This window comes from Phaethon aethereus, assembly GCF_964289735.1.
Source record: "Phaethon aethereus genome assembly, chromosome: 8".
Classification (NCBI taxonomy): domain Eukaryota; kingdom Metazoa; phylum Chordata; class Aves; order Phaethontiformes; family Phaethontidae; genus Phaethon; species Phaethon aethereus.
Window position 1 is genome coordinate 19,103,026 of NC_138584.1, and position 14,892 is coordinate 19,117,917.

The 14,892-nt window shown below is 38.7% G+C and overlaps 1 protein-coding gene across 1 annotated transcript in view; it reads left to right on the forward strand.

The window, feature by feature from the left end:
- Nucleotides 1-14,892, forward strand: part of COL24A1 (collagen type XXIV alpha 1 chain) — a gene marked incomplete at its 5' end in the record, with an annotated part of 145,751 nt that overhangs the window by 108,284 nt on the left and 22,575 nt on the right. Inside the window, 12 exons of the mRNA XM_082003176.1 lie at nt 943-996; nt 1,219-1,272; nt 2,574-2,627; nt 3,211-3,318; nt 6,366-6,419; nt 6,893-7,000; nt 8,050-8,103; nt 8,845-8,898; nt 10,186-10,242; nt 12,007-12,060; nt 13,119-13,172; nt 13,282-13,335. Of these exons, the coding sequence (XP_081859302.1) occupies nt 943-996; nt 1,219-1,272; nt 2,574-2,627; nt 3,211-3,318; nt 6,366-6,419; nt 6,893-7,000; nt 8,050-8,103; nt 8,845-8,898; nt 10,186-10,242; nt 12,007-12,060; nt 13,119-13,172; nt 13,282-13,335 (759 nt within the window). The remainder of the gene's footprint in view (nt 1-942; nt 997-1,218; nt 1,273-2,573; nt 2,628-3,210; nt 3,319-6,365; nt 6,420-6,892; nt 7,001-8,049; nt 8,104-8,844; nt 8,899-10,185; nt 10,243-12,006; nt 12,061-13,118; nt 13,173-13,281; nt 13,336-14,892) is intronic.

Here is a 14,892-nt window from a genome sequence, read left to right on the forward strand (position 1 = left end):
ACACTCAAGCAACTGAATAAGCCTGGACAATGTGTTTAGAAACTTTTTTTAATTACCTGCAGCTGCTGAGAGACTCTCTTACTTATTGCTGGTACCAAAATCAATGTCTAAAATAAGTATTTTTTTCCGTTGTGATCACTGTCTTTGGGCATACATTCATGACATCTGCACCTAGAAGGTGAATGTTTAGTTGAGTTGGGTTTTTTTTTCTGAAGCATCATTCTCCTTGCACTTAGACAGTGGAACAACATTAATCATATGTCCTTGCAAATAGTAGATTTGCAGGCAGTCTTCTTACTAAATTTTGCTTCTATTTTTTACTTTGTTTTTAATATCTCTTTGAAAGAAATATGACAGAATGTATTAGCCACATTTGCAACGAAGTAGCTGAGGGATGAGCTCACTTAGAACAGAAGGGATTTGGCTTATTCAAAGAAATGCACTTCCTCAGTCACCCAAAATTAAGTCTTCTGACTGACTATTAAAAAAGAATTTAAATGTAAACTTTACAGGAAGCAATCTGATACCATTAACTCTTTAAGGGCTGAAGACTCCAAAAAGGGCTTTGTTCTCCAAAGACTCTATCTACTTGGCTCCAAGCCTAAACAGTGATGAAGTTGTCAGTCAGATTTACAAAAGATAGGTGATTGCTCAGCCTGCTAGTAATTTATGGTGAAAGGTACAGGCTCAGTGGTACTGCTGAGTCTTCAATACATTCCTGATCCACAGTGTAGTTCCTGAACTCCTCCTGTACCCTCCTTTGTTTTCTTCTGTTGGGCTCTAGTAAGAACAAAGAACTGTTTTGTCTTTATTTGATTTTTCAGACGTGCATCTTTCCCAGTGTCTCATGTCATTTTTCTGCTTCAATTTTGGCTGTATTACTTGGTGGTTGCAAAATTATCATTGGTGACCACGTGTAACAGTAGCTCTTGTACCATGCAGGGACCTCCTGGCCCTGAAGGAGAACCTGGCCTGCAGGGAGAACCCGGCATAAAGGTAAAGGTTGAAATTATTCTCTCTTATGCTGTTTAAATTTTCAAATTTCCATAAAAGCAAATCAGAGCGATCTGTCTCATTAGCCAAGTAGGTAGTGATACAGAAAATGAGCCATTAAGAAATACTGTTATTGTAATGACGACAGCATTATCTATAACCCTGTCATTTTTGGGAACATTATCCCTTAAAATTCAATGATGTATTGTTCTTGTGATACTCCAGGGAGACATTGGACCTGCTGGGAAGGCTGGAGAACCAGGCGACCAAGGTTTAAGGGTAAGCTATGGATGCAAATCTCCTTCCGAAAAGGACAGTATGTTACGAATGTGTCAGAAATGCAGGTTGACAAACCTTGATATATCGGAAGAATTCAATAAAAAGCTATTTTCTGATACCTTTTTAAAAAATTGTAATATTGTAGCAAGTTAAACAGAGTATTGATTATAATGTTGAAATATTTCTAAGTGTCTCATGTCATGTGAGAGACATGAGTGGTTTGAGCGTGAAGGAAAATCCAAGGGTGTCCAGCCCACCTGTTAAGATGACAACACACAGTAATGCTGTGTACATATACCCAGTCTCTAGGTGAGATAATGGGAACCTTATAGTCTCAGCGGAGTAGGGTACCCCTCTGTACCACCATCTAAAGCAGCTGAGTTGCTTCTGGTGCTGTGGATGGCTCATTCAGCACTTGATTTCACCAAGCACTTGTGCCCTTGCTTATTCTTCTTGTGTGCCTTACCCCCCTCATCTGACCCAAACATTTGCCTACCTTTCAAGGCTGACAATAACTTTTAAAGTACTAGAAACAGATTTTATCCAGGACGCTTTTAAAAGAGCATAAACTATATCCTTTCAGACTTAAGACTTTGAGCTCTCTTGTTCTGTTAGCTCCTTGCTGTCATCTTTTCTGCCTGCCCAAAATCTCCAGTGAGGTGTAGTCTATGGTTCTGCCTGTCCTTGGAGAAGAGTAATTCCTGGTACTGGTCCACAGTGGGTGCTCTGGACTCAAACACACCACTATATCTGGTGGTATTGGTATAGGGCAGCTCATTTTTGCTTTTTTACTGTCCACATCAAAAGTTGCAAGTTGTCGGTGTCTTTACCTGAGAAAGGCAAATATTCTAAAATGCCATGGTGCCGATACTGTTGGTGAATGATGAGTTTTTCATGGCCCTAAACTGAGTCACTAAACATACCAATATAGTAATTATCCACATAAACATGGAAGTTTCAGGACAGAATAGGTATATTTTTGAGGTGAATGTGATTACATGTTGTATACTCTGAAACCAAAAAATCTCAGTGCCACTGTCCAAATCTCCAGTGTTATATGGACATACTATTGCCTGATTTTCCTAATGGTGATTGTCTTTTATATTTTCCTGTGTTTGAGATTCACAGGGCTGTGACTGTCACTGTAAATCAGTGAAAAATTAAAAGAAACTATAACAGCAACACGAAAGTCGTCCAACAGATAATAAGCATGTGTAAAACTAGTCTGAGTTTCCAAGGCAATACTTCTATGCCGTGAAATTTAGGCAATAACTTTGTTTTCAACTGTTTCTTTTTCTAAGGGTGAACCAGGACCTCCAGGAGAAGACGGTGTTCAAGGAAAAGATGGCCCAAAGGTACATTTGTTTTTTATAGCAGATGTAAAGCAGTCATATTAGCTTAAGGACCCAAATATTTTTTTTTTTCTTTTTCCTATTTCAACAGGTCAACAGAAACCAGTTGCGTGCACTTAGTTTTAACATAGGAGGCCCTGTATATTATAGGTTTTCCTGTGCCTTTTAGGCACATATCTACCCTGCAAGGGCTGCAAAGTTGAATGGTTTGACAGAGAACTGGAGTACAGCTTATTTCTGTGGTGGCTGTCATGCTGGAGAGAGTGAGCCCAAGGCTGACGCACTCCCTGCATTGGATCAGTGCTGTGCTAGGGACTGTGGAAGGTGTCAGGACAGGGGATGTCACAGACAACACCCTCAGGTAGTTGGCAATGGATGAGGCAAAATCTGGCTTATAGGAATGTATGAATGATATAGAAGGGGCTTGAGCCTGAACTGAATTTGACTGGTAGGTTCCCATCAGTTTTAGTCTGCTTTTTGTCAAACTTGAAGATTCAGAATTCACTTTTCTCAAGAATAAGTAACTCTGTAGCAGCAGATTGACTAAGCTGTTTTTTTGTGGGGTTTTTTTTTTGCTTTGTTTTAGGGAGACCCTGGAGACCAGGGACTTCTTGGTGAAGGTGGTGAAAAAGGAGAGATGGGATTACCAGGAATTGCTGGACCCGCTGGTGAACCTGGCATAATGGGCAGTCCTGTAAGTTTTTTCAAGTTTAAGTGGACTTCTTGTTCATTTGCTTTGTGTAATTATTTTCTTTTTAATTTTGCTTGCTTCTTTTACTTTTTATTCTCTGTTTTTCTATTGCAATTAGAGATGACCATCTTTAAATTAGCTTGCCTCCCTTTTCTAAGTGGTTCAGTTTTTCGGGATTGGTAAAGAGAGGAGACAAGTGTTTTTCCTATCTTAAATCTAGGACTTCTTAGCAGATAGTGATTCCCAACCACTTGTCACCCAGACACATACACCATAGAACCTGGAGCCTCTCACTTCAGATCTCTCCTCTCCAGACAACCTTCTGTCATTAGTATCTATCCTCACCTTCATTTGGAGACTGTGATCAATCTCAAGGTATTAGATCATTCTTTATATTTTAAAAACACACAATGAAATTGGCAAGATGCATATACTGCCATAGGTTGTGGTGTAAGGTCTTTCATTGTTTTGTATTGCTTTCCCTAGTCATGGCTTTGTTTACTGTCCCAGGGCTCCCTAGTTTTTAGTTTAGATGAAAAGTTCCTTGGGGCAAAGAACTGCCATTTTGAGCAGCTTTTAAATGATGAAGTGTAAGACCTTAGAAGACACAAGATTTGTCTCCAATTTAAGATTTTGTGCTAATGTTCTTACCACATACATGCTTACCTGCCACTCCTTTTAATAAACCTTAGCAACAAAAGGAAGGTCTAAAAATAACACTTCTAGAAAAAGTGATATCCTGAACATTGAGGTTTCTTTAGTTATAAAATTACTGCAGCACAGACACCAACAGCAAGGATTTCTTGACGTGTTGGTGTGGATTATAGCACCTTCTCTGGTAAGGAATACAAGGCAGGTCAAAAGTGACTTAAAACCAGTATCACATAATAGGTATCGGGTAATCCAAATTATTCCTGATGTTGATTCCTGATCACTTGTCATCAGAGGATGGCCTGCCTTTCCTGACAGTGGTCTTTCTACACTGCTGCCCAGGTGTTCTAAAGACAATGTTATAGATGTTGTCCATCCTTCACTGGAACTGACTTCCAGAAATGAGGATCTATCACGCTGGGCAGCGCTACTTCAGATGATAATTCTGTGCCATGGTGTGATGTCATGTCTTTGGTGGACCTTCTCTTTTTATCGTGTCAATCACCCTGTAATGAAGCATATACTGTAAAAAGTAAGGAGAGAGAAGAAAGAGAATTTCATTATAACCTTTTTTTCTTAGAAGACATTTATTCTTTAACTAACTTCATTTTGGTGCCTCTGTGAAAGGAATTCAATAAACATATCATGAGAACACCAGTTGCCATAGACAACTGAAACAGAGATTGCAGATGGAGAGAAATGGCAGCATTTTACAAGCATACTCAGGTCAAACAGTAAAGGAGCATTGGGATTTGTAGTCAACGCTGTTAGATCAGTTCACATATTTGTTTTGGCATCACTTCTAGCAGCTAAAATCCACCTATAAAATCTATTTTGCTGAAGTTTTATGCAATTTCTTAACGTGAACTAGTATTTTGGGGCACAGTTTCCAAAGCAAGTATGTAGCCTCAAGTCAGACATCAGATTCCCTTAACAAAAATCGTCATGTTCTCATTCAGTCCTCTGGCTGCCTTATCTATAGCTTTTATGTGATGATGGAGTCTGAGTAAACATTAGTTGGAGGGCCAGCTGTCAACGGCTGTGAGCACTGTCCCTTCTGTCCTCTAAGCATCAGTGTTACAATGGGCTTTCTTTAATCCTGAGTTCTTCACAGTGAACTACTCTCCTAGTGAAGGAGAAAAAATGCTTTTAGTTGTCGGCACACTTAGTGTGCTACAGAACAATTTTTGTTTCTGGTACAATGATATCACCCTGACTTTATTTTCTGTTTTGGGTTGGCAATTCTGGAGAAGATCAAAAGTTTCATACACTGAAATTGTCATAAAACAGCTTAGCCGTGGCATATGTACAGTGTATGTAATTATACTTGTATACAGTAAACAACATCAGCAGTGCTGCTGTGCTTCAGTTAAACAGGCAGGTCTGGCAATTCAGTGTTTGGGAGGATGTGGTTAACAGGGGATTTTTCACGTTTCTGTTCCACACATTCCAAAGGCGGCTACAGAGCTGCCTCCCTCCCCACTCATCCTCCCTGGCGTCTGGGAGCATTCACATCACAGTTTTGGTTTGACTTCCTTCTAGGGATGTGGACAGATCACGACATCTGTGTCTAAACATGGCAATCAGTTTCCTATAGTCAATTGACTCAGGGTTTTATTGGGAGTGAGAGTAATATTACATTTTCCTTAAACAAAAGCTTACAAAGCAACAAATGATCTTCACGAATCAGTTTAAACTATATTTACCCCGGTTTATGACCACAATGACTCAAAAACCCCAAATATATCTCCCTTTATCAAAAACTGAAGCTAAATTACCTCTTCTACCTCATAGAGCTTATGGGTAAATTGAAACCAGTGTGTGGTGGACACATCCAGACCTGTGGGAGGATCAGTTTTTTGAAGTGACCTAGAGGGCAGCAGGGCTGTAGCTCCATAGCACCCTTCATCTGCAGGCAGCACGCCCAATTACACAGTCACCAAGAGGCAGGCAGTGGTAGGCACCAGCACTTACTGAGTTAGGTCTCTGCTCTGCAGCACATTGTGTCATGGCCCTGCTCTTCGCACTTGACAGCTCCAAGGTTTTCTTAGTTTTCCTCTGGCTGTGTATTTTATTTCTCTCAATCCAGTGGTTGTCTTGAAGCAATTTTATTCCTAAAGCAATATTTTTCTGTGTGGACAAGATTTATGGGTTTTTTCCCCCCTATTTTCAGTGCATTTTCACTAGTTTGATAAGTGATCCCTGATGCTTGCCCACGTATTTCTGTTGTAACTCAGAACAGTCCTACTAGCTTGCTCACAGCCACAGTTAATGAGATTTTTCCTCCGACTTCTCTGCATTACAAAAGCCTGCTCAGTTATCCAATTTGGAGCACAGTTTAAACATGTTTCCAGGGCCTTTCTCAATCATTTCTTTTTTTCTCCCTAATAAATGTACAGGGTCCCGAAGGAACACCAGGAAATCCAGGCCAGAGGGGCCGTTTGGGAAAGAAGGTAGTATTTTTCATCTTCCCCAATTTCCTTCCTTTTATCTGAAACTTGAATTTGTATTACAAAATAATTCCATTGAACCAAGTCTACCTGTTTTATGTCTCACTTCAAGCCAATTTTTTTTTCTTCCTAGCCATAACAATTAGAACTGTCATTTTTCTGCAGTCAGTAACATTCAGGACCTTATAAAATTTAAATTTGTATCAGGGTGTGATTTTGCAACTCAGAAGAGTTTCTACTGCTATCAAAAACTGTTAAGCTTTGGCTAAACAAAAAAAAAAAAAAAGGTAGATAGGCTTTAGCGAGTTTTTTTCACTGCAAAGTTCTGGGTTCAGACATTCTAAGAACTACAGTAAATGACGTATGTAAATGCACTACTATTACATAATGCTGTTACACACTTTGGTTAAGCATAAACTGCATTTTGAAACTCTAGTATCAATCTCTTATTATTTTTAATACAATAACATCAACAGGGGGAAAAGGGGCAGCTTGGCCCTCCTGGAGAAATTGGACCTGCTGGTGACTCTGGCCAACCTGGAGAAATTGGTCCCAAAGGTGCAAGAGGAACTCGAGGTCCCTTGGTTCGTACAAAACATGCGTATTTAAGAGTTCACGTATTTCTGGTTTAGCAGGATCGTGTCTCTCAATGAGAAGCAGCAAGTCACAGCTGTAGCACATATAAATATTTTTTGTGGTAGCTGGGCCTGCAGGCAGTGTCTTTCCCAGCCTGTGCATCTTGATGCATGCCCTGGTATTTCAGCATCAGAATGAGACCTGTGCACGTTTCCAGACAGAAACCTGCGCCAGGGACCTGGAGGGAGTCATCTTATGCTCTGGTCAGGTTCCTGATCTGGATGGCAGGATGGCAGAATATGCCATGGAATATTCATGCCCCACAGTCTACATATAACCTCACTGCTATGGCTGCTTCTTAAACCTCTCCAGTTCCAAGAACAGAAATCATGGGATTTGCTATTACATAAAATAAGCCTTAGCCATGGCTGAAACAAAGCATTTCACATGAGTGGAATGGTAACTTGATACAAAGTTAACGAAATGTATTTCCGTTAATTTTATGAGCTCTTCTTATCACAAGATCCCCAGGCTTGCTCCACACAGTGTGATAGATGCACAGGTACATGCAGCCTCCACACTAGTGAGGCAACATGCCCATCTCACTGTTCTAGGGCCCAATCCTATGGCCACTGAATGCAGCACGGTGTTCCTGCACACACAAAGTGCAGAAGTTAAGTAACTATCTAATGTCCAATATCTTCAAGAGAAGGACTTGAACTCAACTTCCTAAGGTGAGGACCATCCTCAGCTTCTCTTGGCATACTCAGCATTTATAAACAGAGTTCCTCCACATCTCTGAAAGCTCAGATCCTTTTGATCTTAATTGTGCACAGAAATTATAAGGTTCTGACTGAAAATGTTGACCATTGTTTCCACAGATCTGGAGAAAGCCCAATATTCTTTACCAAATGAAGTTGGACCTAACAAGGAAGTTGTCTGTAGTTCTTAAATCTCAATATTTGAAGATTTTTCCAAGTGATAACTTTATAAAGTAAATGCTGTAACATTTTACAAGGGAACTCATTTTTCTATCACTGATTATTGCATTTAACAGGGACATCTAGGAGGAATGGGACCTGAAGGAGAGTCAGGAATTCCAGGTTATGGGGTGAGTTTTTTGCTGAATTCATGTACACATACATCCCTAAGGTAAGTCTGTGGTACTCCAAGTAATTTCAATTATTATGGGGATGTATATCTAGAATACACAAATATCTTTAGAACTGTCAGATACTGACATATATTTATATATCATCTGATTGCCTACTCAGAAATGTTAGCCTTAAGCAATGATGGCTGTTTTTTATCACAGATTTGAAACCCTTGTTTGTCCAATGCACTCTTTGTGAATAAAGTTCCTATAAAACTACTACAACTATTCATTATAAAGAGAGTTCAGCAAACACCACCACCTTTGCTTACTGTCTGGTAAGGCAGTTTCCCTTTCAGTAACAGAAATGCTCATTGAATGAGATTAGTTGAAGGACATAAAGATATTGTGACTTTCAGTGAAAAATAATGATCATCATCATCATAGATAGAACAAGTGCTGCTCTTACAGACCAGACTCCCATGTCTTTTTTTCTGAACAGAAACTTCCATCAGTGGCCCTAACCCTGAAGCAAGAACCAGCCCAGCTCCCCTCACCTGCATCAAGCTTTGCCAGAACCTTTGGCTTCCCACTGAGTACAGAGCTTTTCTGCCTGGGCTCATTAATTTTGTGCCACATTACTAATCAGCATTATTGCAAGCAGCAAACAAATAACAGTGTCAAGCACCTAAAAGAAAGTTTAGAATTAATTATTTCTTTAATTATTTGTTTGGAACTAATTTTTGTTTGCTTCTTTAGGGTCACCAAGGTCCCCCAGGGCCCCCAGGACCCCCAGGACTCAAAGGAGAAAAGGTCTGAAGATGGATTATACTGTCTTACAGTTTGAGTAATTATAAAGGGAGGAAATGTTACTGCACCCTCACTGTTTTCCACAGCACGCAGCAAATGCCACTGTTTGCAATATTTATTAGTATTGTGAGACAATAAGAAAAGAAATGCAAAACTGCGGAAATGGATCATTCAGAGGCAGAGTTCTGAATTATACAGTTGAAATGTTGCAGTTATTAAAACACAAGGTACCTATTGTAAGAAACACATTCTATTGTATCAGACAGCACCACTGCCCTTAGTGAGCACTGCTGACAGAAATAATCAGTGTGGAACCAGTTAAGTATTTACTTAGCTTTAAACCTGCAAGTATACCCACAGATTTTGCTGAAAGTCTAACTAAGATGGACAAAGGTCTATATTCAATATAAAATGTTAGGGGCAGGATCTTGCCTCAGTGCTGCTATTTTAGTCTCAAAGTCACTGTTTTTCTTAAGCCTCAAATCCTGCAAACGGATCTGTATGCTGACTGAAGTCTGTGTGGCCCCAAGCAGGTACAGGGATTCCCTTCATGAAGATTAGTTTGGAGTTGCACCTAACAGAGAAATACATTCTTATATTAGGGCCAGTTTTGCAGTGAATTCTGCTAATAGGCAATTAGTGATGTTATAAATAGGTTCTGATATAATTTTCAGAAACAATAACTGAAAACTAAATTGTTGGGAGCTAGGTGTCTAGCTTGCTTGATAACTTCTGAAAAAGCACTTTGCACTTTGGAAACCCTTGATCATATTTAAAATGTGAGCCTCTCTGCATTAAATATTGGTAAATATAATCTGGAATAGATAACTTTTTGTCTATTTGTTTGGGTGGCAGTTGTTTTATATTTAAAATTTAATAGAGTTCAGGCTGATTGTTGGAGTTTTCTGTACACTTGCTTGTCTATATTAAGTATATTTCTCAAAAAAGGGGAAGAAATTTTCTTTTTTCCTCTTGTCAAATATGCTGTTTATCCTTTTTTTCATTAAGTAAAGAAATTATTACATGGACATTGTTCAAATACTTTTTTTTTTTTATAGTTGCCTTTTAGAATAGAGCAAACACTTAGGTTTGTTTAATCCCAAATGTCTTTAGGACATGTTTTAGGTGCATGTTAAAATGGAGTTACCATTTCCACTGTATTAAAGCCATAAGCATTATATTCACTTCTAGCATCTATACAGCAGCATGCTTTTAGCATTTGAACATGTGTGCATTGTAGCTGAGGTTGAATTTCCAAGCTAATATTTTTAATATTTGCCTTTGTTTTAGGGTTACCCAGGTGAAGACAATACAGTTCTTGGACCACCTGGGCCCATAGGTGAACCAGTAGGTCTTTCTTTCTCAAAAAAATTCTATTAGTGCCTCTCAAGACAAGAAACAATGCAGGCTCTTTCTGAATCTTTGTATCACTGTCTCAGAAGTCAGTACCCCCTCATACAAAAATGTAGAATGATGGTCCTTTAACCAGTAATCCCTCTCTGAAAAATGCAGTCATGTGCTCTTTCCTGCTTAAGAGTGTGTACCCTGTGTTTAATTACAGTAATGCCATTAGTCTGTGTTTACACTAGCACTTTTTGAACAGAATTTCACCCTCTGTGTTTATCCCAAATTATACCTAATTCCTTTACTAACCAGAAATATGTTTTTACTTATTTCATTATCACTACAAAGCTAACTTAGCTAATTCAGAGAGCTGCCTTTCAGAAAGCTGCCTTTTGTAACCGTTTTTTACTAAATTTGTATGTGGCATATCTCTCTGCAGCAATTACGAACATGGAAAAAAAACGCCATCTCAAAATCTTATTACAAGCGTTTCGTGTTCAGACTTTGATCGTGCCAGAAGTAATACTTGTACAGCCTACTTCTCTTCAGATTAACTTTAATATTTATACCTCACCTCCTCAAAAGGCAGGACTATAAGACCGTGATGTAACTGAAGGCAGAGTCTGGACTAGGTTCTTAACTTGGTTATGGAAATGCATGAGAGAAGAGTCCAGCCAATTCTGCTGTAGCCACACTGGCTCTGTAATGCTGAGTGCTCAAACGTTGCAAGCAGAGCCTTTCCCTTCTACCTTGTGGATTCCCTCTAGGAAACCTGCCATGAGGCTGCTGAAACCTTGGAGAGTATACAAGCAGTTGCATAATAGTATCTATTGGTGGATATGCACTAGCAGTGGCTACTCTATTAATTTGTAAACTGTAAAAATACATTGCAATGAAGTGATTCCTGGCCAATTTTTTATTATGTGCCTTTACTTGAGACATAGATGGGAAAAAGGCAATCCCTTATTATTTCACCTAATGATTGGCTGGATGTCTTTTGGAAGGTCTTGGCCATTCTTACTTTCTATGGGCACGATTCCTTATCCCATCATTTTTCCTTTGACTGAGATTTGGTCCATTTGCTGCAATGAGAGTTAAAATTCTGAAGAAAAATCCCATTTCTTGTGGAACTGGAGCATGGGCCTTTCCTCTAAAGTAGAGCCAGTGAGGTGTCTGAATGCAGTGGGAAGAACAACATGACTCACAAAAATCATGCCATTCCCTCTGTTCCTGTGCAGTTCTTACATGTGTGAGGCATGCTGAGGGATCAAAATTGCCTTTTTATTAGGATGAGCTTCAAAATTGAAGCAGATTCTGAGTACATCAAGTCATTTCAGAAAAGAACCTCATTTTTCATGTGTTGTCTTACAGAGTTTATAAGAGAGTTTTCCTTGCATGTCTTGAAAACAAAGTCTCTTCATTTATTCATGATTTTTAATTCAGATATCGTATATGTATGGGTATAAACCTGGAGAAGTTCTACTGAGGTCAATATTCCTGTTTCATTTATGCACATGTAAGATCTATCTTTTAGTTTCTAGTCCTCAGTTACAAAGTATTTTAGTGTCTACTGTCTGTCTGCAATGCATTTTGTTTAGAAAAATATCGTGTTTATTCCTTTAGACAAACTAACTTTAATATTTGTAATCCTCAGTTCTATCTTGTTGGTTAGTCTGTTTTAAGAGAAATCCCGGCTTGCTTTTTGTACTTCACTGCAGCGTTATTTCAGTTCAGCTGCTATATTTTGCTCTTTGGTTTTCTCTCTAGGGTCCTAGTGGTGAACGTGGAGATAGAGGAGAACCTGGTGATGAGGGCTACAGGGTAATACCTCTTGTTTTTATTCTTTTCATTTGAACATGGCATGCTATGCATACATGTAGAGTCATGTAGCAGAAGTATCATCTTCTCTCACAAGTGTGCAGAGATGCACTTGCTGGTGCCTCACTGCACTGATGAGCTCTTAGAACACATTGGAGCATCTTTTGTATGAGGAGATGTTGAGAGAGCTGGGACTCGTGAGCTGGAGAAGAGAAGGCTTGAGTGATCTTAAAATGTATAAATACCTGATGGGAGGGAATGAAGATGAAAGAGCCAGCCTTGTCTCAGTAGCATCCAGTGACAGGACAAGAGGCAAAGGGCACAAACTGAAACACATGGAATTCCTTTTGAACACAAAAAAATGCTTTTTTACTGTCAGGATGACTGAGCACCAGAACAGGCTGCCCAGCGAGGTTGTGGAGTCTCCATCCATGGAAATACTCAAAACCTAACTGGATATGGTCCTGGACAACCTCTTCTACCTGGCCCTGCTTGAGAAGGGGGATTGCATTAGATGATCTCAAGAGGTCTCTTTCAACCTAAACAATTCTGTGATTCTGTAATACTGAATGAATTAACATGTTTCTCTGAAATTCAAGCACTATTTCTTTGTAAATCTAATCCCAATAATCATTCATGAATTGTATTCAGTCTTTGAGCAAATACAAATTGGATGGTAACTCATGCTAATCACTGATGCAATTGGTTTGCTGAAATAAGAAAGAGACAGTCCTTGACATGGAATATCCTGTTTAAGTTACACAGATAATACAGACATAGTAATAGATCAGTGAACTGAATATGATCTATGCTCACAGAAGTGCAGAAATGTTTAAACAATATGTAATTCCCACTTGCAGTTTGGAGTAGAGAATATAAAGAAGAAAAGCTCCCTAAAGTCTGATCTGAGGATTGCTGAGTATCCTTTATGTAGGTCACATCAATGAAGCTGGAGGCCCCCAGCACCTCCCAAGATGGTCTTTACAAGGAAATCTATAGCTTGCTGAGCGTGACATCCTGAGTTACTTGTATTGCAATGTGTTGTATTGTCTGCTTCCCAGGGTCATACAGGTCTTCCAGGGCTTAGAGGACCTATTGGACAACAGGGCCCTCCAGTAAGTGTTTCAAACAAGTGAAATTTCTCTATTGGGTGTTGAAAATGCATTGTCATCTGCATTCACATGATTTTTTTATTTATTTATTTAATATACATTCTTTCCAAAGGGAGAGCCAGGTGAATTGGGAGAGCAAGGACCAAAAGGAGAAAGAGGTTCAGAAGTAAGTAGAAAAAAGTAAAGCAGAACACTTTATTGGAACTTGTATGTTTTTACTGTTTACTGACTATTCTTGGAAAACTGTTATATAAGGTTAAAACTCAGTGTTTGGGTTTCCTTTTCATTATCTGCAGGGACAATAAAAATATAGAATGGAAAACTGCATAATTATCTGGGATAGCAAATATATGTTATTTGATAGACAAGCAGTTTTACTTTGGAGATGAGATGCTCTTTTGGAAAAATTTGAGTGATATTCAATTATACCCTTAAATGGAGTTCCTTGTGGCAAACTAGCTCTGGAAGGCACCAAGGATTTTACTGTTCTGATCTGTAAATGAAGTCTCCTGGTCCTGCAGTGTACTGAATTTTCAGAGACCTGGAAATAAGGAATTTGCTACAGAATAGTAGAGGAATAATGACAGAGCAAGTCATGAAGAAGATCAAAGACTAAATCTCTTCCTTTAGAAATAATAATTCATCTTGGTGGCATGTTGAAAATCGCCAAAAGTATTTTACATTCTCCCATGGGGTGACTTTCATTGGCTTTTGAGATTTCAAAATATTTAGGCTAAAAGATTTCTTATAATGCCAATTGCCATTGCAACTTAAACGATATATTTTGTCTGAGAAGTTCCATAGCACAACTCTGTTAGAGTTTCAAAATTTTCTACGTAAATACAAGGATCTGTAGTAGTTTAGGAATGGGGAGCAAGAGAAAGGAAACATGATGTGAAGACATTGTCAGCATGTGCTCTAACCATGAGCTCAGATATATTGCCTTTGACAAACTACTGATAGCACAGCATAAATTCAGTCATTCCTCTCTTTCCCTTGGAAAATGTTTTCTTTGTGTTGCAAATGCCCGTCAGATTAAAACTGCCATTTGCAAATGTGGAACCAATATCCAGCCTGGAGCAACCTATAAGAGCCTAAAAGTTTACACAAAAACATTAATAGTGAAAACATTCATCCAGTCTAACTCCAGTGGCATGACTGGTGCTGCTATAGCAAGCCTTACCAAGCAAATCTCATAAACTCCAATGCTGAAACATCTGGGTTTACTTTATGTGCATTCAGAAATTTTAATGAAAACAATATAAAGTTCTTTGAATATACACATTCCAGTTCTGATTGGTGGACTTTTTTTATGCCTTCCTTAATAAAAAGACATTAAATTAAGGAATAGAACAAAATTTTACTGATGTTATCATATTTACACTAATTATAAAACATTTACACTTACAATGACCTTAGCTTTTTCACTTTATTGAATGTTATGCAATATTGCAGCATGGTAGTATAGCATCACTTTTGCTTTAAGAACAGTTTTTAAAATAATCAATCCAGAAAATCTTGGAAGCTTTTTTCTATTTGAGCTACACTAAAAAGTGTTATTCTTGTCCCTGCTGTCCAACTGGCTTTATCTTTTAGAGGGAGGATAAAATTCATGCTATAGATCTTTATATTCTGTGAAGAATAGCCTATAAACAAAATTCTCTGAGATGCTTTTGACCCATTCTGAGCTTTTCTTCCTTGGTGCTTGGCTTCCTGTGTCACT